Genomic DNA, 27,590 nt, shown 5'->3' with positions numbered 1-27,590 from the left:
GATCAGATGCGCTGGTTTTGTTTACGAAGAGATTTGTGCGCTTGAAATCGTGAGTAGGTGCCAAAGTCGGCCATTGTGGCGGCCATTTTGGGATTCTAACAAGTCTGTCCTTAATTCTGAATGGTTTATATTAATAGCTAAAAATCAAATATTTATTCGTAAAAAATCACCGGAAGAAACATCCTGCCAAAAATTCTTATTTGACAAGAAAAACTTCGGAAATAAGCATGATTTGCCTTTACAATTTAGGCTATTGGTATAATTATTGGCATCGCAACTGCTTACTTTTTCAACATACACTTTTCCTTCTTTTCTGCATAGGCTGTTCTTTCGAATTGTACTTTTCAGTAAATTATCGGCATCAAAACTTCTTACATTTTCTACGTAGTTTTTTCCTTCTTTTCTGCATAGGCTATTCTTTCAAGTTACACTATTCAGGTAATTATCGGCACCACAAGCACAGGTGTTTAGAAATTTAGAAAAAAAATATGAAATAAATATAACAGCAATTTTAACACCGGTGGAGGCTGTAATGTCCATAATTTCCCGAAAAGTGCAATTCAAAAGAACAGCCTATGCAAAAGAAGGGAAAATTTTTGATAAACATATAAGCAGTTGTAATGCCAACAATTCTTATAACGACTCAAACATTTTTTTTTACGAAGAAGGAAACGTAACACTCTGATAATTGCCATCGTACATCGATTTAACGATTTATTTGAAAATTTGAGAGTTGACCAACTGCCAATTCGCGGCGCTCGTTCCTTTTTTTTAAACAAGCTTTTTTTTAGAATTTAGGCAATTGGTACAATTATTGGAATTATAACTGCTTTCATTTTCAACATAGACTTTTCCTTCTTTGCTGCATAGGCTGTTCTTTCGAATTGCACTTTTCAGGAAATTATCGGCATCACAACTACTTACTTTTTCATCATAGATTTTTCCTTCTTTTCTACATAGGTTGTTTTTTCGAGTTACAATGTTTAGGCTAGTTACAATCGGCACCACAAGCACAGGTGTTTAGAAATTAAAAAAAAATATATAATAAATATAACAGCAATTTAACACCGGTGGTTGTAATAATGCCCATAATTTCCTCAAAAGTGCAATTCGAAAGAACAGCCTATGTAGAAAAGAAGGGAGAATCTATGTTGAAAATGTAAGCAGTTATAATTTAAAAAAATTACTAATTGCCTTAATTTTAAGAAGAATATTGTTTAAAAAGAAGGAACATTGTTGGGTTTTTGAATGCCAAAAGGAAAACAATGATACTTTTTCCCTTCTTCATTAAAAATATTTAGAGTTGTTGACATTAAAACTGCTTATATATTCACTTTTTCTATTCCATTCCATAGTATTGGAATAATGATGAAAGCCCTTCTCATACCGCATGAATGAAGAGCCTTTGAAGCGAATAATTAGGATTTAGGAACAGCCATTGGGATGGATCCCTCCAACCGTTTGCAAAGAAAAGCGTGGTCAGTTGAGTCTTTAGTATCTTGTACACTGAACCACATCAGAAGAATATGCGTTTTCTCTGTAAATTTTGCACGTCACTTTTAAAACGTTATTCATCGTAAAACAAGTGCTGCACAATTTTCACAAATCTGTCAAAAACAAAACATTTTATAGCAACGCAACTGAAATGATAACAGTTTGTGAACTTTCAAGATAGGTTTAAAAATCAACATGCAACTGTGTACAATGGTAATTAAACGTTTGAACCATTTTAGAATATTTTTATGGATATGTATGTATGTATACATTTTTACCTTAATTTGTTACATATACCGTATAAGAAATAGATATTTGCTCGTAATAACACTATAATGTTAAAATCCTTGCCTATAATACTTATGACACACATGTGATACAAGAATCACTGTACAATTGCGCTTGAAATGAGTGCCATACTGAAAATTCTCTCAGTTCAAGTCAGTCTTGTTAGAATTTTCTTGACACTGCGTACCGTTGTACAGGAATCATACTCGTATCACATGTCTGTCCGGGGTATAACATATCATTATGATCAACATTTTACTGTTTGTGTATCGAATTAAACTTTTTAGCAGAGTATATTAAGCTTTTCTGGGGAATGGTACATTCTGGGGAATGAATTTCTGGGGAATGGTGCATTCTGGGGAATGGGTTTCTGGGGAATGGATTTCTGGGAAATGGTACATTCTGGGGAATGGTACATTCTGGGAAATGGTTTTCTGGGGAATGGAATTCTGGGGATTGGTATTCTGGGGAATGGTTTTCTGGGGAATGTTATAGAATCATTCAAGTATTTCGCTTTACACACTACAAAAATCATTTCCGCGCCAAATCCGCGCGAGGGCCAAATTCCATGGGTAAATCCGCGCCAAATCCGCGAAAATCGCGAAATCCGCGGAATTCGCGAAATCCGCGCTGTTGTAACAACCCTGAAACTACTCAAATCAATGTTTTGTTGCAGCAATAGCCAGTGTTGGTAAAATCACACTCAAAGCACACTCATGAACCGCTCCTGCGTGAGCAAACTCGCGCGCGATTCGGAATCATTTTCTCACGCGCGAGATTTTCATGCAAAATCTCGCTCTCACGAGTCAAGCGCCGAAATCTCGTTCGCTTGTAAAACGAATCCAAATCAATTTGAACGGCATCCAATGTTGTTGTACGATAGGTTTGCTTTTGTTCTATTATATAATCCTAAAAACTTCGATGTAAATAATAAGAACACCAAGAAATAACGCAATGAGTGAAATCGCGAGTTAACTCATGCATGATTTTTTCGGCGGTGAGTTTGGCGAGTCAAGAATCGCGCGTGAAACAACTCAAGCATGAGATTTGAGAATTTGAGTTTTTACCAACACTGGCAATAGCCTTGTTACCTAGAATTAGCGCAAATTTGAAAAAAAATAGTGTACGTTATATCGAAGCACAAAAAACGAAATTACTTTGGCGTGAAAACTCACGTTTTTCATTATAAGTTTTGTGAATTTAACCGAAAATTCATCAACACTAGCGGAAAAAAATTATGCTTCGATATAACGTACAAAGAGAAAAATTATTTGTAGGTTTTATCGAGGAGTACCTGTATTTGCGTTTCCCGTGATCTTCGGAATACGACCATACATTACGAGCACCAGTGGATAAGAGGAAGAAACATTTCTTGTGAAAAGTTTCATCACTCGGAGCGGCAATCGAACCCACATCCCATGACATGGTACGGATATACGCTAGGTGACGCTAACCGCACGGCCACAAGGCTCCACTTTCAACTGAATCGACTAATTGAGCGTTAGTTGAAAAGAGTTATTGACGAAAAACAAAACAAAACAAAAACAAAAACGTTTGTATGTTTTATCGAAGAGTAAAAGAAGAAGGTACCTGTACTTGCGTTTCCCGTGATCTTCAGAACACGACCATACATTACGAGCACCAGTGGATACGAGGAAGAAACATTTCTTGTGAAAAGTTTCATCACTCGGAGCGGCAATCGAACCCTCACCCCATGACATGGTACGGGTATATGCTTGGTGACGCTAAGTATCTCAATTCCAAGCACACTTTTGGCCCTTTAGGTATCTCAAATGCAGGGATGGCAAAAATACTTTTTTCTCTTTTCCGTTCATCGGTACTGGCAGTAAAATAAAAACAAAACAACGGCAGCACCAATACCATCAGACGCCGCGCCGACGGCAGTCAAGCAGTCGCTTGATGGTTTTCGCTTCCCCACGAAAACATTTATGAGCAGTCATGCTGAGGCGGGTGATTGCAAAAAATGTCAAATATTTTCAACTGCTAATAACTCACTTGTTTTAATAAATAATTTAAATCAATTCGCACAAATAGCTAGAGCACTTTCCTAGCTTTGTGATGCATGTAAAGAAGTTTGTCTAGAAGCGGTTTGAAACGCAGAAAAATGCGAAAACGGGAGAGACAGAAATTTTTGTCGTCGTTGTGCTCGAGTACTGGCGCTCTCGCGCTTGGAAACCGTTTCGAGGAAGAAGGCTGCGGGAAAAAAAATGTTATGACATTTATTTTTCGAACAGTTTAAGTTTGGCTGGGCCTGTGATGTTCTTGTGGAAAAATGTCAAATGTACAGCCGGTAACCATTTTTTCCAGTACATTTCTCATCCCTGCTCAAATGTTTGAAAACTTTAGGCCGCAGGGATGACTGCTTAGCATTTTAAGATTCTTCTTGGCGTAACGTCTGCACTGGGGTAAAGTCTGCCTCTGAGTTTAAGAGTTCTATGAGCACTTCCACCGTTATTAACTTAGAGCTTCCTCTACCAATGACAATTTTGCATTTGTATACGGTAAGTCAGGCATTAAGATACTCTAGGTCCAAGAAAGTCAAGGCAATGTTCTTTACGAAAAGGTTCTGGACCGACCAGGAATCGAACTCGTCACCCTCAGCATGATCGGTCATACTTCTTACAGCTTTAGGGCTATAGATGCGGCCTTGATATACGGACTTCAAATTTTGACATGATTGAAACAATCATTTTGTAATATTGAATTTTAAACACTTCTTCAAAGCGAAATGTCAACGTCGGTATGTAACATTCTGAAGTTTCCAGTTGCATTTTAAATTTCTCAAAGGCATTTTAGATGATAGTCTCAGATGTTTCTATTGAAATTGTAGTAGAGGCAGAGCAATTGTTTGGGCCAGAGGAACGACACAAGTCTTCAAAACCCATGACCGACCGAATTGAGAAACGGCAGGTGTTGCAAATTTTACCTTGGAAAGTGCATGCAAGGACGTAGCCATTACAGCCCTCAGTCGTTGGAGGGTAGCTTCAACCATGTCATAGTCAGTGATTAGCCCCAAATGTCTGTGCTTTGGTAACGGAAGGGAAGGACGCAATTCTTTTAACAGCGGTTTTGGGACTGTAACACCTACGAATAAGTGCGACTTGCTTTAGGTTAGGCGAAACTGGACGCATTTCCTATTTTTTTTATTTTTGATTTTTTATTAAATAACGAAGCAATATTTTTAAAATCGATTTTCATACACAGTTAGAGGAAGGATCGAGCTATCTACTGGATTTTTTTTTCAGGTGTAAAACTTTTACCAAATTTAAAAAAAAAAACATTTTTTAAAATTTCATTCAAAAATGATTTCCCTAAAACTGAAAAATATGTTCCTCATGAAAAAAAAAATCAGGAAATACCTTGATCCTTCCTCTAACTGTGTACAAAGATCGATTTTGAAAATATTGCTTCGTTATTTAATTAAAAATCAAAAACCAAAAAGTGAGGAAATGCTTCCAGTTTCGCCTTAAGGCGAATACTATTGCAGGCACTTTGTCGAATATATAGCAATGTAGAGCGATATTTGTATATATTTCGTTTATTGGTTTAGAGCTATCCTTGATTGAAATTCCACCTTCTTCATTACTGGATGGCATTTCCAAATCAATTGCTAAAATCAAAAACGTCTGGGAATACTTTAATCTTTTCCAAAACGCAGGCTCATGAATCGTATGATATATGTATAACGGTGTAAAGCATTGCATTGTATTTATGGTTTTAAAATTTCCCTTTACGTACGTAATATGAAATAATCCCGAATATTTGTTTGAAATTTTGCAATTGAAGAAGTAATTGATTCTGTCACTGTGCTATTGCACTATTGTTTAAAATTCGATTTGTGATGTTTTTTTCTGTATTTGAACAATTAAAACTAATTTATTTCTGAGGAAAAGTCCCCAGTTTCATATATTGTTTTATTACAGCAGAAATGAGACCTATTAATAAAATTACATTTTTTTTAATACTGATACTATTCACAAGAATCTATTATGATACTGTCATGTGCTACATGTTTTAACTTGTTATACTTAGCAGAAACTGTTTGAACGCTCAGTTAGGCCAGGAGGAGGAATTCAGACCGACGATTGGTAAGTTCAGCGCCCACCAGCTGACGAACGAAAACGGCCTACGACTCATTGATTTCGCCGCCTCCAAAAATATGGCCATACGTAGCACCTTTTTCCAACACAGCCTCCCTTATCGTTACACCTGGAGATCATCACAATAGACGGAATCTCAAATCGACCACGTTATGATTGACGGACGGCACTTCTCCGACATTATCGACGTCAGGACCTATCGTGGCGCCAACATCGACTCCGACCACTATCTGGTAATGGTCAAACTGCGCCCAAAACTCTCCGTCATCAACAATGTACGGTACCGGCGACCGCCACGGTACAACCTAGAGCAACTGAAGCAATCGGATGTCGCCTCAGCATACGCGCAGAATCTCGAAGCCACGTTACCAGACGAGGGCGAGCTCGATGAGGCCCCTCTAGAGGACTGCTGGAGTACAGTGAAAGCAGCCATCAACGACGCAGAAGAGAGCACCATCGGGTACGTGGAACGGAATCGACGGAACGAATGGTTCGACGAAGAGTGCAGAACGGTTTTGGAGGAGAAGAACGCAGCGAGGGCGGTAATGCTGCAGCAAGGGACTTGACATAACGTAGAACGTTACAAACAGAAGATGAAACAGCAGACCCGCCTCTTTCGGGAGAAAAGGCGCCGCCTGGAAGATGCGGTGTGCGAAGAAATGGAATTGCTGTGCCGTTCCCAAGAAACACGGAAGTTCTATCAGAAGCTCAACGCATCCCGCAACGGCTTCGTGCCGCGAGCCGAAATATGCAGGGATAAAGACGGAGGCCTCTTGACGGACGGACGTGAGGTGATCGAAAGGTGGAAGCAGCACCTGAACGGCGTGGAGAACGTAGGCACGGGAGCCCACGACAACGGAAGAAACGACGACGCCAGTGCAGCGGAGGACGGAAATGAACCAACTCCCACGCTGAGCGAAGTTAAGGATGCCATTCACCAGCTCAAAACCAACAAAGCAGCTGGTAAGGATGGTATCGCAGTTGAACTCATCAAGATGGGCCCAGAAAAGTTGGCCACCTGTCTGCATTGGCTGATAGTCAGGATCTGGGAAACCGAACAGCTACCGGAGGAGTGGAAGAAAGGGGTAATCTGCCCTATTCACAAGAAAGGCGACTATTTGGAATGTGAGAACTTCAGGGCGATCACTATTTTGAATGCTGCCTACAAAGTGCTATCCCAGATCGTCTTCCGTCGACTGTCACCTAAAACGAATGAGTTCGTGGGAAGTTATCAGGCTGGCTTCATCGACGGCCGGTCGGCAACGGACCAGATCTTTACTGTACGGCAAATCCTCCACAAATGCCGTGAATACCAGGTCCCAACGCATCACCTGTTCATCGACTTCAAAGCGGCATACGACAGTATCGACCGCGCAGAGCTATGGAGAATCATGGAAGAAAACGGCTTTCCTGGAAGCTGACTAGATTGATTAAAGCAACGATGGACGGTGTGCAAAGCTGCGTAAGGGTTTCGGGTGAACTATCCAGTTCATTCGAATCTCGCCGGGGACTGCGACAAGGTGACGGACTCTCATGCCTACTCTTCAACATCGCTCTGGAAGGTGTGATGCGACGAGCCGGGCTCAACAGCCGGGGAACGATTTTCTCAAAATCCGGTCAATTTGTGTGCTTTTCGGACGACATGGACATTATTGCAAGAACATTTGGAACGGTGGCAGAGCTGTACACCCGCCTGAAACGCGAAGCAGCGAAGGTCAGACTGGTGATGAATGCCTCAAAAACAAAGTACATGCTGGTAGGCGGAACCGAACACGACCGGATCCGTCTGGGTAGTAATGTTACGATAGACGGGGATACTTTCGAGGTGGTGGAGGAATTCGTCTACCTAGGATCCTTACTGACGGCTGACAACAACGTGAGCCGTGAAATTCGGTGGCGCCTCATCAGCGGAAGCCGGGCCTACTACGGACTCCAGAAGAAACTGCGGTCGAAAAAGATTGACCCACGCACCAAATGTACCATGTACAAAACGCTAATAAGACCGGTGATCCTCTACGGGCACGAGACATGGACCATGCTCGAGGAGGACTTGCATTTGCAAGCACTCGGAGTTTTCGAGCGACGCGTGCTAAGGACGATCTTCGGCGGTGTGCAGGAGAACGGTGTGTGGCAGAGAAGGATGAACCACGAGCTCGCTGCACTTTACGGCGAACTTAGCATCCAGAAAGTGGCCAAAGCCGGAAGGATACGGTGGGCAGGGTATGTTGCAAGAATGCCGGACAACAACCCTGCAAAGCTGGTGTTTGCAACGGATCCTGTTGGCACAAGGAGGCGTGGAGCGCAGAGAGCACGATGGGCGGACCAGGTGGAGCGTGACTTGGCGAGCATCGGGCGCGACCGAGGATGGAGAGCGGCAGCCATAAACCGAGTATTGCGAATCTTTTCTGATATCCGCATACTGGCCAACAACTTGTGCGCCGACAGCCCATGCACCGGGTTGTGCGCCATACAAAATGTAAATAAACAAGTGTCAAAATGGTTCGCGCCAAAAAGCTCAATCTCTCTTAGGGTTCGAATCCATTTTTTGTCTAAAACATTGAACTTCCTTATGTCTGGATATAATGTACAACAAAGATACTATTAAGAATTCTCGAGAAGCTCAATATTGTGGCGTACTATTGTTGATTATGTCTTGTCTTAATGATGTTGAACAAATAAATGTATGTATGTATTGCCCGATTATGTTACAGGGCCCTGGTCTTCAAAGAAAATCATGTACCAATAATTTGTAACATTTTGTGAACATCTTCATGTAAATTTTTGTTTTGCTTCCATCATCATTTCAAATAATTTTCTTGCTGAATCAAAAAATTCTTGCATTTTGGAATATTCGCTATAATTTCCTGTGTTACTAACTCACTCTTTAGATTTTTATTTACTTTTTTCTAAACCTCCTCCAAAACTCTGTACAAAAATTTATGGTAGGGGGCAGATAAAAACATATTTATCAAAATATCGGGACTTGCTAAACATTCTTTAACAAATCCGATGAGTTTTTATTTTTTTTTAGATTTAATGCTTTATAATTTTTACCCTCCCCTCGACAAGCCAAAGAGTGGTGGGGCAAAAAGTAAAAAAAAATGTGTAACGACCTTACAATAATTGTATTAATTATTAATCAATTATTATTTTTTTTTTTTGCTAGGTTTCTAGCTGCACTCTGAATAGAGTTGAAACCTCTACACTAGACCCGAAGATAGGAAAGAGTACGTAATCTTTCAGAAGCAGTTTGCCAGCCGTACGCGGAAAATGATATCCATTAAGACACTGTTGCAACTGACTCAGAAAGCTACGGTAGAAGATTGGAATGTTTTCAATTGGTCAGTCAGTCAAGATTTGCCTATGTAGTGTTATGGTCACACGGTTTGTGTTTGTCTTCTTGTTTGATTTTGTGGTATGGTTCAATATGTTTTACTTCTCGTTAAATCAGTTGTCGTATGCTTGTTTTTTTCATCGAATCAATCGAACCCTGTATGTTAAAGTATAGTCGATCCTGTGTCAAATTGTTTCCTTGATTTCGCTAATCGTTTTCTACTTCTCTGTGTTCATCTCTTGTGTCCTTAAATTGTCATCGGTCCAAAACCCACAGAAACATGTAACTGAACTTCTGTTGGTGTCATAATACCATCTAAGAGATAAACAAAAATACGCCAAGTTGGTCAGTTGATTGCAATGAAATTTTAAAATAATAGAGATTTCATGTCAACATTCATCCCGCTACAAATACTATGAAAAATATTCAAATTCGTTCAATTGTCCTATCGGTCCTACCTAGACAAACCATGTCATTTTCTCAAGCGTAGCCTAGAAATGTCAACCTGGTCATACACAAGTTACGTTGTTCAGTTAATTAAAGGCAGTCAGTTTTTGTCCAAAATGTCACGTCGAACGCATTGACGTCAACAATGCGTTTAAGTGTTCGCACGTTAGCTTTGAATCTATCAGCACAATTAAGTGCTGAAAATCTCCTTCCCACTATTGATTCTTCGGTCGATTTTAATTGCTTTATTTAAAGAAAATATGACCAACTAACATTGTAAAAATTCAAAAAAGCGACTATGACATTAATAAATTACTGATCAAAATCAACCGAGAAACGTGGGAAACAGAGCCCAAACAACATTTTGAAGTCAGCTGGCTGTAAAAGATTCCAAAACCTGTCACAAATCCTATAATACTTTTATTAGGATTTGTAACGATCATCAAAACCTTCTCAAATCCAACCGACTTGGAACTACTGCTTGGGAATAGACTCTACTGAGCCCCGGCGGTTCCTCCGTGTTTATCGAGCATGTCTGATACATATGATCAGCCATACTCCATCTGCAGCAGCCGGTTCGTGATGAACCGTTGGAGGCGCATTAAAGTGTTAAAAGGGTGATATGTTTCACTTAAGAACACTACATTACAATAATCAAAATGCAACTCCTTCACTTTAATACCGTCAACTCCTGCGAACTTGGCCAGGGAATTATTAATCAATTATTAATTATTAATCAATCACGCGAACTTGTTACATTGCATGCCTAGGGGAGGTCGAGAAAACTTTTTTAACACTATTCAGGGTGGCCACTCAGTCGGGAATTTCGGGAAAACCGGGAAAAGCTCGGGAATTCGAAACCACCGGGAAAAAGTCGGGAAAACCTCGGGAACTGTTGCTAGTAATCGGGAATTTCCAAAATTCTAAAATTTGTACAGTCTTCAGAAGCATAAGTACGAGAATCTGTGGAAAATGCAGTCAACAACTGTTGAACTATATAACATAGTGAGTGAACAGGCGTAAAAGGCATTCTTGAAAATTAATATCTTGTCGTCGAGTCATGACAATTTAAGTTAATCATAGTGATGTTACCTAACATCACAATTTGAACAATTTCAAAGATATTCTAAAGAACATTCTGGTGGAAACACTGGTTGAGACACATTCAAATATTTAAAGATTCATGTGTCACTTATGCATTTAAAGATGTACATGTTTCTGATAACATCAAGCGTCCAATAAAAGTTTTATAAAACATAACAAAAATCATAACTTCTTTCTAAAAAATATCCTTGTACAATCTCTAGGAGAATATTTGATATAGCTTATGTCCTTTGAGCGAAAAGTCTTTGAGAAATTAGGATAGGATACTGATAAAATTTTGAATGAATGAACGAATTGCCCCAAGAATAAATTAAAATTAAAAAATATGAAATTTTGGATGAGTAATTCTGGTGAAAACATTTTTACAATTTAAAAATAGGTAGGTAGTGAAAAACAATTTAAAGAATATTTGAAGGGATTTTTAGTATCTGATGGAATTTCTCAAAGCACGCCTATTGTAGCTCATAAAAGTATTTCTAATATTTTGTTTGAAAGATTTCTGTTGTTTTTCATGAATTTCTTGAATATACTTATTTATTAAACTTGTGAATAAAAATGTTCGAAGAAAACTGGAGTAAGGTATTGGGAAAATCCATTTTTGGTGAAGCTTTAGCAGAAGTCCCTGGTAAAACTCCTGGTTCAGCAAATTCTCGAGAATCTTGAGTATTTGTAGTTTCTAGTTAAACTACCAATTGAAATTCTCGCGGGAGTTCCAGTGAGTATTCAAAAGCATCTGGAGCAGTATAGTTGTTTGATTTATGGAAATAAATAATTCCCAAATAATGAATCTGCCTCTACGTTTTGGGGGAAATACTTTCTCAAAAACTAATCTTTCGGGAATTCCTGGAGAAATTCTTGACATATCTGAAAATGTCATCAGAAATTAAATCTCTGAGAGCTTCATATTGCAATCGCTGATGAAATAACTGAATGCTAGACGAGTATCAGACAAAATCTAAGATTTCTTTGATCTCTCAAATTTCTCCTAGATTTTACGATTCCAGCCTAAGTAACCTGCCTGACTGGTTTTCTATTAAAATATCTTGAAAATGACCGTCAAAAATACTACACTGAAGATTTCTCAATAAATCGTTTTCAAAATTCTTTTACGAGTAATCTATCCATTTATTCCACCAGAAGTTCATCCAGAATGTTTTTTTTTTTTCTGGGCATTCTGTTATTGCCTATTAGTTTCCCAAACAAACTTACCAAGAAGACTAACTTCAGAAGAAATCCACTAATAACAAGTTCGTAAATCCTATAAATCATACTGAGAATTTCTACCCCCTCAGGATTATTTTTGTTATTTTTATTTACTTAAACTACTGTATAATTTGTAGTAGTTAGTCATCTATGAATTTAAGGAATGTTCAATGAAGATGTCGTAATTTCAATGCCCATCATTGGATACGAGACAAACAACACATAACTTTTTTTCAAGTTCATATGAATACTATGTTAAATCCAAGGATTTTAAAATATTCAATATTAATTCTCATAATTTTTTCTTGGTAAGTTACGTTTAATTTTCACTGTAAACCATTCTATTTTAGAATCGGGAAAAATATCAAAAACCTATCGGAAAAACCGGGAAAAACTCGGGAATTTTATTTTCCGCTCTGAGCGGCCACCCTGACTATTGGAACCATAATAGATTTAAACCTATTCGCTTCATCAATCCAGCGCAAAATACGGGGACCGTGAATCAACGCTTGAAACCATCTGCCGAACTTGCTTGTAGTTCGTCACCCGGCTTAAAAATTAACATTGAACGGTACACATATCCATAAATATCACCGAGACCAATCGGCATGAAAGGAACAAGGCACTCCAGAAATAAAACAAAATAGTCACTCAACGCTGATTGTGCCTCTACCTTGCATGGCAAAAGAAAATAGCAGAAAAAATTGCGCCCATAAGCTACTTACCTCCAGTTAGAACCAATTTGTAGACCTTCTTCCCCTCCGCTGATCCTTCCATGGTGGTTTTCATGATCTTTAGTGGATTAGACGAGAACCGAAAGTGATAAACACGAAATTAAAACCGAATAATTTAGAGGATATTCCCCGGAAACTGCACTTCTAGTTCACCAAAAATAACGGAACGATGCGTACGAAGCACTGTGTTGAAATCGATGGTTGTAATTTTCGGACTGCTTCCAGGTGATGATGTTGATCTCCCGTTCGTTTCCCGGAGATTCTCGGTGGTTTTGCAGAGGAAGCGCAACAGCAGTTTTCCGCACTTTCCTACCTCGCTTGCACAATCGAAAAACTTCTCACACAATTCGCGAACACTACTTTTGCACACTGTTGGGGATTGCTGTTGATTTAATTATCAAATAACTTGGTATATATACATTTTTGCAGATTTATTTTTAGGTATATTTTTCATGGGAAAAACGTGTCCAATCCATGCGACTTTTCACTGCCAAATGAGACCGAGTTGTCAAACACCGACCCAAAGTGGGCTGCAGCTGGCTGGGCGGGCGGGCGATCGGCATCGATTTTTTATTTTGGTTTTGCGCGTCAATGTTGCCGCTCCTGCGATGGGGGACATGACACGATTGGTATATAGTTGATTTGATATAATTCTATTTATATACTGAATTTTATTGTGGAATCACTGCGAACCCTGCATTACTCTTTAAATAGTAAAAAGTACCCTTTTTTCACAAATATATGAAGCTGTCAAAATAAAGGGTACTTTAAAAAATGAATAAAGAGTAAATTTTGCTCTTTTCGATGTATCTGGCACATTCCCATTAATGGGTGAAAATTGTGTTGGCAAAGTTCTGTTATAAAAATGACCAGTTCCCCAGCACGCCGGCCGGAAAGATGACGAGGAACAAAATCTCCAAAGTATTTATATTATCAGTTTTTGAACCAGTATATATAGTTTATTGCATTGCAAACTGGACTGCGACAAAGTGCGGAATCTTAAATAAAAGTGCGATATTGCATCAAATCGTTCCGGTGTCTTCACCGCACTTGTTCATCATGAGCTAATGAATAAGTGCGGTGAAGACACCGGAACGATCTGACGCAAAATCGCACTTTTATTTGAGATTCCGCACTTCATCGTCGCACTTAAAACCGCGCAATGCGCAATATTAACTAATGATATTCTTTTTGCAGGGATCGCATCGGATGAATAGAGGATCAACTGCACTGCAGAAAACTATGTTGCGCGAAAATTCATCTAGTTTGCATCCATGTCATCTTGGACGGAAAAAGGCAACAACCGTAAACGTACAAGCAGCGGCGTCATGGTCGCAATTTTTTCCGCAGTCAAGTTCGCAGATTGTGAACAATCCTCGGTACTCACTTTACGTAATTTATGTTTAGTCCCTTACTGTCAGAGCTGTCAGATCAGTGTAACACGCTAAATAAAATTTACACAAAAGGCAATTTACACGGAAAAAAATACACGGTTATGAATATTTATTGGGTACCGGACTGGTCACCGAAAATTTGATCGTTTTCTTTGGTACATCGAGGTCTTGAAATTAGTCTATGGTACAAGTGTATCAAAATGTTCTAAGACATAACAATGTTAAATTACTATTTTATAGTTTGTTAAATAAAGTTGGTAACATTTAAATTTAATCACATTAGTGCTATCATTTTATTTAATATTATTTTGAATTTCTAGTTGCTGAAAATCCGCCATAGAAATAAAAAAAATGGGTAAAATTCACCCTTCCTACCAGACGGCTCCATTTGGAAAAAGAGTAAAATTTACTCGTCGATCTGACGTACAACCCTTTTACTCTTTAGGGTCTGTGTCAATTGGCGAATTAAAATTAATTTTTACTTAAATTTGACAGTTCAACACTTAAACTTGACAGTTCTCCTAAGGAAATAATTATCGAACTGTAAAGTTTAAGTGAAAATTAATTTTAATTCGCCAATTGACACAGACCCTTAATGGGTAAAGGCTCTTTACTCTTTTTATGAGTTCACCTAGTTACTCTCAAAGAGGGTACTTTTTTACCCTTTTAAGAGTACTTTGGTCTTACAGTGTGAAGGAAAATCTAATTTTCTTTGATAAATATCATATTTTTGCTTGAAATCCGAAGTGACCGGCGGTGCCAAAAATTGATTTTAAACCTACTTAGAAATGTCGCAACTCAATTTGGATCTTAATTAACTTCTAGATTGAGTTTAAATAAGGGCGGAAGTAACATGTGAGAGTTCCAGGGGGTGAGAAACTCGGCACACTTCATTTTGTGCCAATGTGCCGGCAATGTGCCGGCGATGTGCCGAAGTGTGCCGCCGTACTGGCAGTCATGCTGTCAGTTGACTTGAAACTTTTTTATATAACTGGCAACTACGCCACAGACAAACAGACGTAACACTCTGATAATTCCCATCGTATATCGATTTAACGGTCTTTTTCAAAATTGGATAGGTGGCCAACTGCCCACCCGTGGCGCTCGCATCGTTTTTGTTCGAGTTTGACGTTTGCTCACTACTGCCACATAGTTGATGGTCGGCCAAACTTAGTCCTTTTAGCATTGGGCGAATATGTTTCCGTGACTATGATTTGAATCGAAAATTGTTCGAAGTGTTACGTCTGTTTGTCTGTGACTACGCGTTTGTTTTGGTTTTCGTTTTGTGTTCCATAAATGTTTTGTGATGCGGCCTGTATCCATTTTGTGGCTGAGAAAGTGATGGTGGATTCCAGTGGATTCCGTACGTGATTCCGTACCAGAGTCCTTCTTAATTGCCCATAACTCGCGGCTAGAATCTATACGGAAAACTTACGATGCGGAAAGTTGGCCTTCGTCGTGAACCGGAAAGCTTTTCTGGGAAACCAGTTTCATAACTTTTATATCCTTCAAAAGAAGAATATTAAAGATGTTGACAAGTTCAGGGCTTGTGCAGTCTCTCTGTGTGGTCCAATGACCATCCGTATTTATACTACCTTAGGTAGACATAATGGATCATACCTAGATATTTAGGTACTGTAATGAATAGTATTTCATGTAGGTAGATATACTATGCGCACAACCATTAGGTAGACCAGGGGGTGAGAAACTCGGCACAATGTGCCGGGCACATTTTCGGCACACTTGTTGGCACAAGCTGGCACTTTTTTAGATTGGCTGTCATAAAACTGGCATCACTTCTCCCATGTTTTCCTTTTCAACAAAAAATAAAAAAAACGACAAAACAACACTTTGATTCACAAAACACGACTGTGATGGAAGTTGCTCTTGTATTTTCATGTAATGTTAAACCTTGTTAAACGGTTAAACTTAAACAAAGGGGCTTCTAGGGCTTTCAGAGAGGTTTCGAACTTGGATTGGATGCGCCCGGAAGATGCCATCGAATTTATATATTTTAATATTATGGCGCCAGCACCAAACCGAATAGCGACGTTTTGACTAGCGACACTTTTCGACTAGCGACACTTTTTTTCAGTACCGGGTGGGGTGCGCTGTGTGCGTTTAATGATGCACTATCATATACGTCACTTCCGATGTATGTTGTAAACAACTCAAAATTAGCAAAAATATTTTTCTCAAATAAAGTTTTTTGATTTCCAATCAAATTCATAATAATAAACAGCGTATAGTATACTGTCCTCTAATGATGATAACATAATAGATTTATTGAATAACGAATTGAATAATGAACAATGAAGCAAGTAAATACTACACAAAATCACTTCAAATAAAACACGTACAAACTCGACGTAAGTTTAATCGAAATATACGAGCATGAAATTTCTTTTTCGTAGTAATTTGTATGCAATATTCACATGCTTTATTGCTTATTATATAATAAAAGTAATACTTTTTGATTGACAAATATTAACACATTAAATTGTATTTATTATATCTCGACAATTTAGTCATTATATCCCGCATAGAGATTTACAGTTTGTCTTAATCTCCAAACTGTACTTCTCTTTTATCTGTTATTGTTAATGAATAACAAACAGTTGCTTTGTTGTCGAAGAATATGAGATTCAACGCATTCCACTATAAACCACGGTATATGCATTCGATACCTAATGATGACATCATATGATACTGTGCAGATATTGTTGAATGATATAGAGATGGAAGTTCGCAAGTAATGGTGGAAATACTCAATCACCATATGTGAAACTGTTTGTGGATATTCTGTGCAACACACCTATACACACATGCGTTTCACCATATGTTACTGATATTGAACAATATGACCAACAGTTGCACGCATCGGTATTTGTGAATCAATTGGATCGGCTAATGGCTGTGAAGACAATATTAAAAAAAAAAGCAAAACAAAAATTGAAAGCATCGAACCCAGATGGCAATCTGGTCCGATCCCAGTTTTGGAAAAGTATCTGCCGTAGCTAATCGGAACGTTGTACCAGAAATAGCAGCTAACGTGCTGTAAGAGGTAAGTCTTTTATCTTACGGAAAATAGTGTCCATCCAACCAAAATTTACAGTAAATCTTTTCTCGTGGCCCAGACTGATTTTCACCCGGAGGCGCTCATCGGCGGCATACATATCGGAGACCTCGTTCGGCTCCTTAATTTGCGCAACATCCGGACGCTCCAGCATGAGTTCACCGACGGAAAACAAACGACGAAGGATCAGGACTCAATTTAGACATACATTATTCGTTTTTCATCCAAATTTATGGTTAAAATGTTCTCTAACCATTTGCTATGCAGTGCATTTTCTTAAAATCTGGATAATATATTGACAATATCCTTTACTGTATTGCGAAAATTTTGTTCGAGAAAACGAGCGATTTTATATGGTAACCAATCTTAACCGCCTATTCCACATACTGTAAATTGGCGGCTTACCATATGACAAACTGGCAAATATGTACATGGAATGGTAAACTTACTGTTACCCACGATAGTCTGAGAAATGGTTAAATGACAATTACTAATGGTCATCAACTGAATGAGAAACGTTTCATTTACAGTTTGCGATTATGCGGGATGTCCAACATCCATATAAAATGGAGAGAAATGTTCAAGAAATGACACTCGAAGCTTTCCATAATGCATGAGTGAATCCCTTCCCCGGAAGGTCACATTGATCCGTTTATCGGCAGCGAATCCATAAATCCAGGTCAGGTAGTAGTTTAGCTGGTACTTCAGGTGGGCCAGTTGGTTGTGCGAGCCATATAGGTACTACTGGGATGGTTGGTCGTTGGTCTCTCTTCGAAACAATAGCTGCAGCCGGAGCGTTTCAGGAACATCAGTTATTGCTTCAGGATGCGGTCGGTGACTGCGTGCGGTGCAAATTTATGTAGTTCTTTGGTTTGGGGGATAGTTGACTGCGATGTCGCTGTTCTTGGTATGGTATTTGAATCTAAAAAATTAAAGAATCGGTAAACGCAATCATGCAATATTGACGAATGCTCAGATCTTACCTTCCTGAAAGCCGGTAGCACCCAAGACAGCAGCGGTGGTTATGAAACTGGTTTCCCAGAAAAGCTTTCCGGTTCACGACGAAGGCCAACTTTCCGCATCGTAAGTTTTCCGTATAGATTCTAGCCGCGAGTTATGGGCAATTAAGAAGGACTCTGGTACGGAATCACGTACGGAATCCACTGGAATCCACCATCACTTTCTCAGCCACAAAATGGATACAGGCCGCATCACAAAACATTTATGGAACACAAAACGAAAACCAAAACAAACGCGTAGTTGCCAGTTAGGGAAGATTCAAATATTACGTCCATCGTTTTTCGGGATTTCTAGACCCCCCTCCCCCCTCTGTCACGCAATTTTCCTATATCCAATACACGTACTGTCACACTTTTCTAGACCCCCCCCCTCCCCCAAATGTTGGACGTAATTTTTGAACGTTCCCTTATATAAAAAAGTTTCAAATCAACTGACAGCATGACTGCCAGTACGGCGGCACACTTCGGCACATCGCCGGCACATTGGCACAAAATGAAGTGTGCCGAGTTTCTCACCCCCTGGATGAAAACATATTTCATGAAATATTTCCGTCTTGTTTTAATTATTCACTGTATCATAAAAAATATGATAAAGCGATTATAATATGAATAATATGGCTAAAATTTTGTTCGAGAAAAATGGCATTTTTGAATGGTAACGATACTTAACAACCCATTCGGTCTATCATTAAAACTCCATAAATGATAACAGGTAGCATTGATATGATTGATTGTATTATGTTTCCAGTTCAAAACCGAATTAGCGACATTTTTTCTTTGACTTCCGCTGCTTTTGCCTTGCGTTAAACACAATGTCGGAAGTGGGGCGCTGTATAGAGCACCAGGTGTACAATACAGCGCCCCACTTCCGACATTGTGTTTAACGAAAGGCAAAAGCAGCGGAAGTCAAAGAAAAAATGTCGCTAATTCGGTTTTGAACTGGAAACATAATATCATCGATTTATAATCCAGTTTATGATAACACGAATGATATGAAAATGATATCCCGTATGACTTATGTATGATAAATACCGTTTTATTCGGGATGTTTTATGCAAATCCCTTATGGCAAAAATCCCTAAAAACTTCCCGTGAAAAGGTGGATAGGACTATGACATGCAGTTTACAGGCAGTGTGCGGCTGCAAACGACCGGACTTGCAAAGTTTCACTGTAGCCTTTTTCTGTCATTAAAAAAAATGTACACAATGCGAATTTAGAGTGTAGCTTTGACATTTCGCCAAATTTTCATTATTTTTTGCACTTTTGCAGCAGCTTCGTTGCGTTGCTCGTTAAATTGCGTGCGTGATTATTGATAATATTGATTGATTTTATCAGGAAAAAAATCTTCTACAACAAAACAACGATTGCAAATAAATGCCTAACAAGCGGCAGTGGGCAGAACCATGAATACCACCGAGGAGATCTCCGTAGTGGATGTGTACGATTTGGCTTCCGACGTTGGCAAGGAGTTTGAGAAAATCATCGACAAAAATGGGCCTAACTCCGTGACCGAACTAATTCCCAAAGTCATCAACATATTGGAACTGCTGGAAACGCTGGCGGTCCGCCGTGAGGGGGAGTGTGCGTTAATTCAGGAATTAAATGATAAAATCTCGCAGCTGGAAAATGATAAACAGGAAAAGGCCGAATTCAAGAAGAAAATCGATAAGGTGAGTTCTTACGCACCCACAATGAGTCAGTTTTTTTTATTGCAGCCTCTGTCGTAGAAATGCTGAGATTGGTATTAGGAATTTCATATTATCGTATTCGTATAAACTGCCCCAATAGGTATTTATTACAGATCTGTTAAGCCAAAGGATAAATCGATTACAGTTGATTATGGGTATTTCCATGGCAAATCGACAGCTCAGTTGGCACATGATATCTTTAGAATTGCTTTTAGGCTATAAAATGCACATATAAATGTTATAATTATTGTGTTTCCAGTTCAAAACCGAATTAGCGACATTTTTTCTTTTACTTCCGCTGCTTTTGCCTTGCTTTATACACTATGTCGGAAGTGGGGCGCTGTATAGAATACCAGGTGAAGAATACAGCGCCCCACTTCCGACATTGTGTTTAACGGCAGGCAAAAGCAGCGGAAGTAGAAGAAAAAATGTCGCTAATTCGGTTTTGAACTGGAAACTTCTTCTTCTTCTTCTTCTTGGCGTAACGTCCTCATTGGGACAAAGCCTGCTTCTCAGCTTAGTGTTCGATGAGCACTTCCACAGCTATTAACTGAGAGCTTCCTGAACTGGAAACATAATATTTATTATCAACATCGGATACAACTCCCTGATCAAGTTCGCAGGGGTTGATGGTATTAACATAAAGATGTTTCATTTTGTTTTTTTTTTAATTTAATTTTATAAATTATAAATTAAAATTAAATTAATTTGTAATTTGTAATTTACTTGCTTAAATTAAATGTTCTTTAGTAAAACATATTACCTTCCGGCTGCTAGCAAATAGTGAACCGATTTGGTTGCAATTTTACAGCTCCTTAAGTAAAATCAATTTTGTATGTGCCTCTCCTTGACCTGAAATAAGGTATCACTGCCAACAGGGTATCGTAGTGTTAATAAATAAATTACAAATTACAAAAAAAAAAAAAAAATTGACATAGACCGGAATGTATCATTTCCCGAAAAAATACCCTAAATTTAAGTCAATGTTAGCTGTTTATTCGTAAGTATAAAAATTGGAAAGAATAGACAAGGAATATCTCTTACTATAGAGACGTACTAGGCTGGGCATGGGTCGAGACCTTCAGGCTAATTATCAATATCGCATCTGCGGTCTTCTTTGGAACGGGCTAAACCATCAGCTTCCCAGCTACCTGATGCAGCATCTGAGGAGAGACCAAATGGATCGGACGCGATCTTTCGTCATACCCAATCACACAACGAGCAGCGGAAAAAGCCTATCGGTATACGGTACACAATGCTGGAACCAGCTACCTTTGGTCACAAGAAACGCACCAACAGTATCAGCTTTCAGATCAGCTTTGAACGCTCAATAGATTTATGATTTAAGATTAAGGTTTTGATACTGATGTAATTCACTTGCTTAACTGTCCTTTTAATTTTTTTTTCTTTTTGTTGTAAAATTTCCTTGACCCTAAGAATGGCTATGCTAACCGGTTCACGTTACGTTAACAAAAAATTACAAATTACAAATCAAGATAATAGTCCCGTTCAATGAAGTAGGTTGAACATTGTTGAAGTTGCTGCATCCTGTTCTTACCTATTCGTCAACAAATGGGTAAGAGCAGGATGCAGAAACTTACTTCATTGAACAGAACTAATGTGTCGACTTATGTCACACCACAACTCTCTTGGCTGGCATTTCTTTCAAATAGGGCTCACAGATAAAGCGATCGCTATAGCTGTGGTGTAGGCTGTCAAGATATCAACCATGTTGTGTGGGAATGCCCCGAATACGGTACATATTGCCAGATCCGACTTATGTGCATCCCTTAGGGCCCGAGAGAAACCAGAAAAAGAAAGACATTAGAGATGTGTTGAGTGAGCTTAACTGCCGTGAATCGCAACGTTAACCGTTAACATCAAAATGAAATAATTGGAGGAAAAAATCACCGATACTCATCTATAAATTTAAATTACAGATTTACAGTGGAGTCTACTATGTCTATTAAAACACACTACACCACATTTTGAACTTGCAGGATGCTTTGTTACGAGTATAGATCTGAAGGCCTTAACCACATAATACTGAAAGGTGACCTCAGATATCCCTGATGATCTGAAAACTTCTCTCCTATGGCTTGCACTATGTGTATAAATCAAATGGGCAAATCCCTATGTTTGTTCACTTCTGTTGGTACACCATTTCAAATTCAAACCATATTTCTCAACTTCAGAATAGTTCGGATGATCCAGGATGCCTCTATGATGTGTATACAAGTATCATATGATTCAACTGATCTTCTATGACTACCAAAACGCACTATACTAAGTTTGAAATGCAACCGATGCGTTATTACCGGTGTAGATATAAAGGCCTTAACTCCAGAATGATTTGGATGGCCTAAGGTATCGCCATTGATGTGCAGTTAGTCTTTCATACTCTGATTTACATGTATGGATCTAATGAAATCAGTTCTGACATGCATACATTAGTTTGCTATACTATTACAGGTAAAGGCCTCACAATCACAACTTCAGAGCTTTTTTAAGTTGCCTAGAACATCACCAGGTCATGACTACCATCATTTTATGTATTAAAATGTATATTTGAATGTAATTCTTCAAGTTCAAGTGATTTAAAAAGTAAACATAACTATTTGTATTCAGTAGACAGAGTTCAAAACTTCTGGACGTTTTGGATAACCTGGAGATCTATGTAACAGCTGTATAAGGACATAACTTATTTCTATCTAACAGCTACAACCCAAACAAGGAGTTTTGGGCAATTTTTACTAACATATATAACATTTGCATAGAAATATTACCCGAAATCGAGCGAATAACAAGTGGTGTAAACTACATTTGCAGTTATATCTCCAAAGCGTTCTAGCACAGACATAATCTTCATATATGCATATGATAGCACATCTAATCCCCTTGATAAAAACATTTTGGTTTTGAAAATCCACCCACTGGGTCAAAAGCTATAAGTATAACTATGCGAAAAAGTTATCCACATCTTTTAAGGAAATGTGCCCACCTCTGGTTACAGGTTGGTCCATTGGTCCACTAGGGGTAGGCGGGGCAATATGGACACTCTAAAGTTTTTGCCAACTTTACCTGGCAAGATGTCAAAAAAGTTTAGTTTTTTGATACATGTATTCTTTTAAAGTCTATTTAGCATCTATTGCATAAGAATGCTCACGAAGAAAAATGATTTATCCACTTCAAAAAATGTTTTGAAAAATGTTAGTTTTTCATGACCGTCTTCAAGCATACGGGGCAGAATGGACACCCCATGGGGCAATATGGACACCATGAGACTTTTACGAATTTCTTACATTATTTTACACCTATAAAGTCATTTCATTACAAAACAACTATTATGGATGAATAATACGCCGAAGTAGTTCATTTTTGTTGAGTTAATTTAAATTCAGGCTGTTTTGGATAAAGCTTCGTTTTTGTCGGCATGTCGGCGTGTCGGCGCCAGCACCAAACCGAATAGCGACACTTTTCGACTAGCGACACTTTTTTTTAAGTACCGGGTGTAGTGCGCTGTGTGCGTTCAATGATTCACTATCATATACGTCACTTCCGACGTATGTTATAAACAACCCAAAAGTAGCAAACACATTTTTCTTAAAAAAAGTTTTTTGATTTCCAATCGAAATCTTCGCATATTTCAAAATATTGAGGGTGTCCATTCTGCCCCGGGTGTCCATATTGCCTCGCCTACCCCTATTCGTTTGACCATCAGCCATGCGCCACACCATGCTGTCACGTGTCAACGAAAAGCACCCATCATCCTATCGTTTCCTCAAATATTTTTATTAAGTGTAACAATTATATAATATGTATATTAGCCTGGTACACGGTTTATATGGGAATATATAAAAAATGAGAGAAAACTCCAACTCCTGTATGCTTTTTGAGTTTCATTTTGGTCCCATATCAACTGTGCAAAATTTCAGATCGATCGAAGAAACTATATTTTAGCACCCGTCATTCTTAGTTTTTCATACGATTTACTATGGGGAAAATTTACTTCTTCAAAGAAAAATCGCTTGAGGTCACCCATTAATCCCTAAAAATAAATCGTTGAATGATTTCTGTAGACAACTTCATGAGAAATCACCTCCGAAGACTACAAAGCGATGTGACATTCGTGGAAAAAGTTATTAAGCCTTACCTGATCGATAAAATGACGAGATTTTATTATTTAGTGCAACCTGTGGCGATTTTTCTTTGAAAAAGTGCTTTTCCCCATAGTAAATCGTATGAAAACATAAAACGGCTGGCGCTAAAATATAGTTTCTCCGATCGAGTTGAAATTTTGCACAGTTGATATGGGGCCAAAATGGAACTCAAAAAGTGAACAGGAGTGAAATGTCTTTTCGTGTCCCACGCTAATGTATATCTAATGAGTCTTCCTAAATATGTGAATAAAAAGGATTTCAATACATTCACAGAGACACCAATTATATTTCTGTTTTTTTTTCTTGTAGGAAATGGAGTCGATTGAAGAACAATGGCGCATCGAGACACGAGATTTGTTGCAACTAATAAGTCGGCTACAGAACGAAAATCGGCGGCTGACCAAAGCTCAAAATAATGAAACAATATCTTCAAAAAGTTACCAAACAGACACACCTAGTGTCGAAAGTCAGCCCAGTAACATGTTCTGCACTAATTGTGATTCGTCTACTATTTCCAAACTAAGATCGAAGATCAATGAACAATGTGACGATCTAAAATTTAAGGAACGCGAACTTCATGAAAAAGTTTCGGAGATCACAAACATGACTTCACAAATCGAAAGACTGAAAAGTTCGTTGGGCGAATGCCGCAGAAGACAGAAATTATCGCAGAATCAGATGATAACACTATTCGAAGAACGAGCCGATTTTCTCGCTCAGCTGCAGGATCAGCAACATGAAATAACCATGCTACGTAAGCGACTTGGCATAGCCGAGAAGGAGAACGAAGATTTATCAGACATAGTCAAGGAGGACGAGAAGCCTCGATTTTCAACGGTAGAGCTGAAGGAAGTTTTAACGGAACGGAACGAACTGAAGCTGAGGGTGAACGATTTGGAGCAGGAACTCCTGGCATGCAAACAACCAAATGCCGTTGATATCGACAATGATACATCTTGTACTTCCACCCATGATTTGCCCGTGCAGGGCCCATTGCCATATGAGCCGGATGACGCTCCCTGGAAGAAACACTCGGAAAGCGGTATCCGCAAGTTGTAAGTATTGTAAATTCATATTATTGCAATCTCTTATGATTTTTATGTTGCTTCACTCCTAACACTCCTAACGGAAACTGCTCCACAGAGAACGATTGTCGCGTTTGTTTGAAAAAAAAAACTATTGACCTAAACAAATTAGGCAACTTTGTAATGATTTTTGTTTGAGCACTTTTTTCGACTTTTTGACATGCTTGGTAAAGCAGAATAGTTCCATATCATTTTATGCATACTAAACGGAAATCTACGTACCTACACGTACTGTCATGAACCACCACTAAAAATAATTTCCCAAACATCAGCATGTCTGTCGTGGGCGAGCTATTGCATAATCACTTTTTTCCCCTCTCCATTAAAATGCATAAAAAAAAGTTATTGTTATAATCCGTTTCCCAACTATTCTCAGCCGTTCATTTCAATTTCCCAAAACCGTTCAATAAAATACCATCACCATCCTTCGCATATGACGTAATATGCATTATATCTTCTCATGCGTATCAATCTGACAATCCGCTATCTAACGCGAACCAGTGATTCGCAGAGACTTCTTCACACACCAATATCTACGTAAATTTAAGCAGATATGTATGGTCTGTGTCAGTGGGCGACCGATTGCATCAACATTTCTCCTCACTTTTCATTGACATTTTACCGTGGCGTCATTATTGCCTGAAAAAAATATAGAAGATCATCATCAATTATACCTGAAGATGCGTGTTAGTCCCAAGCAATCATCTTATTGATCCAATCCCTCATTGATACTGGAGTAGAAACTAAACTAGCCGTAAAACAGTAAACCCAATTTTAACGTTCAAATTCATTTGCAGCTTCCGAAAGCTGTTCTCCGATGTGAACACCGATACCGCAGCAAGCTTCCCGCGTCGCTCAGTATCTACTTTAACCAAAATGGCTCTATCATCTGGACCTCACAGTGACATTCCAATATAAGTGACGTTTTATCATTATCATCAGTATTAGTAACTTGTTGTGATGTTCTTAGTTTCTTTTAACAAGTAGCATATAAGGTTATAACATATAGTTGAAGTAGAAAAAAATATTAATGTCAAAAAAGTGGTAGGTAAACAAAATCCGCGGAACGAAGCATTCGTGTGGCGTACTGTTTCTTTAACTGTTTATGTTTTGCTTATGAAGAGTCATTAGGTATGAATGATTTTTATTCCATGCAAAGTCCTAGAGAATCAGCAATCACACACTTATATTAATTCTATCAGGGATCCTCATAATTGAAAGTCGTCCAAACACGAAATAAACAGTACGCTGCTCGAAAAATTTTGGTGTACTTATTTATAGAGAAATCCAATCCTAAGACGGGCTTGATAGTCTAGTGGCTACCGCTTCTGATTCGTATGCACAAGGCCCTGAGTTCAATCCCTGGCCCGTTCCTTTCCTCCTATTTTGTATCTTTCTATATACTTTCTCTCTCTACTCTACATATACAACTAATGTATATTCACATGTTCACAGCCATCGCTAGAACAGAAATGGGTTGAAAAAGCCGTTTCCTTTCCTAGCACAGTGTCAATCTATCACATAACGCCTACGAATGATGCAATCAAGCGAACTGTGCCGCAACATCTTCAGAGTAATAAATATTGATCTATCACCTTATCCACGCACCAATGTGTGAACACATTGCCAACCGTGTCCCACCGACACTCCGACATCCGCATGAATTTGTGCAAACGCAGAGGTATACATATTCGTTCTGTTGTGGATACAAACGATTATTGCAATCATCATTTTCTTCTCCCTCCTCACATTGACCTGCACCTTGATGTGGCAGGCGCCATTGTCGCTTAAAATAGATGACCTGATCATTAACACCCACACACTGAAGATGCCTGGACCGCGCCTGCGCCTGGACTAACCCCGGCAGATATTTCATTGGTTTTTTGTGTGTGAGTGTAGCTGGTCTGGCGATGCTGGAGTAGCATCCACGGGCGGCCAATCAAGCTCAAGCGTAATTTATAGAGAAATCCAATCCAAAGACATATCGAAACGTCTTGTACCTTGTAGTACAAAATGTTTCGATATGTGTTTGGTGTTTGACCCATCAAGACGGATGCTACAATCCAGTCCCGAAAGAAAGGCTAAGTAAGTGTCAAAATCAATCTTATAGCAGTCTTTGGGCAATTGATCGACTACAGCTTCTTCTGCGTAGCGAAACGTTCCAACTTTAGCAAAGCCTGCTTCTCAGCCTAGTGTTCTATGAGCACTTCTACAGTTATTAGCTGAGAGCTGTAAATGACTATTTTGCATGTGTATATCGTATGGCTGGAACGAATACTTTATACCCAAAGAAATCAAGCAATAATTGATACGTAAAAGTGGAATATCAGAAAGTCGAGTATTTGTGTCAAGTGGGGAAGTGGAACCATCTCGCAAGGCTTCTATTTTGGTCACTTTTTTGCTATAACCCAGTCAATTTTGAACGAACAGTCATCTTGTGCA

The 27,590-nt window shown here is 38.8% G+C and overlaps 2 protein-coding genes and 1 long non-coding RNA gene across 4 annotated transcripts in view; 1 reads left to right on the top strand and 2 right to left on the bottom strand.

The window, feature by feature from the left end:
- LOC109408212 (TRPL translocation defect protein 14) overlaps positions 1-13,243 on the bottom strand; it is a 49,519-nt gene extending 36,276 nt beyond the window's left edge. For both annotated transcript variants that reach the window (XM_019681459.4, XM_019681461.3), the window contains exons 1-2: positions 12,903-13,243; positions 12,717-12,783 (exon numbers count right to left, since the gene is read on the bottom strand). In XM_019681459.4, coding sequence (XP_019537004.1) covers positions 12,717-12,780 — 64 coding nt within the window. In that variant the 5' untranslated portion in view covers positions 12,781-12,783; positions 12,903-13,243. The remainder of the gene's footprint in view (positions 1-12,716; positions 12,784-12,902) is intronic.
- A 4,590-nt stretch (positions 13,244-17,833) lies between these two features.
- On the bottom strand, positions 17,834-18,456 carry LOC109411172 (uncharacterized). Its single transcript, XR_003897373.2, has 2 exons — positions 18,179-18,456; positions 17,834-18,117 (listed from the first exon to the last, which is right to left on the bottom strand). It is a non-coding gene; the product is annotated as an uncharacterized LOC109411172 (long non-coding RNA).
- Positions 18,457-19,442: 986 nt separating this feature from the next.
- On the top strand, positions 19,443-26,410 carry LOC109408213 (RILP-like protein homolog). The gene is made up of 3 exons (XM_029872926.2): positions 19,443-19,885; positions 24,373-25,118; positions 25,946-26,410. The coding sequence occupies exons 1-3, from the start codon at positions 19,619-19,621 to the stop codon at positions 26,064-26,066; spliced, it is 1,134 nt and encodes a 377-aa protein (XP_029728786.1). The 5' UTR covers positions 19,443-19,618; the 3' UTR covers positions 26,067-26,410.
- The last annotated feature ends 1,180 nt before the right edge of the window (positions 26,411-27,590 follow it).

The sequence above is a fragment of the Aedes albopictus genome, chromosome 2, assembly GCF_035046485.1.
Source record: "Aedes albopictus strain Foshan chromosome 2, AalbF5, whole genome shotgun sequence".
NCBI lineage: Eukaryota > Metazoa > Arthropoda > Insecta > Diptera > Culicidae > Aedes > Aedes albopictus.
This window is presented reverse-complemented; position numbering and strand designations above follow the sequence as displayed.

Bases quoted from the DNA above. Each gene is read 5' to 3' on its own strand.
- LOC109408213 (XM_029872926.2), top strand. From the start codon at position 19,619: ATGAATACCACCGAGGAGATCTCCGTAGTGGATGTGTACGATTTGGCT. The intron at 19,886-24,372 runs GTGAGTTCTTAC...TTTTTCTTGTAG, and splicing joins TCAAGAAGAAAATCGATAAG to GAAATGGAGTCGATTGAAGA. The intron at 25,119-25,945 runs GTAAGTATTGTA...ATTCATTTGCAG, and splicing joins GAAAGCGGTATCCGCAAGTT to CTTCCGAAAGCTGTTCTCCG.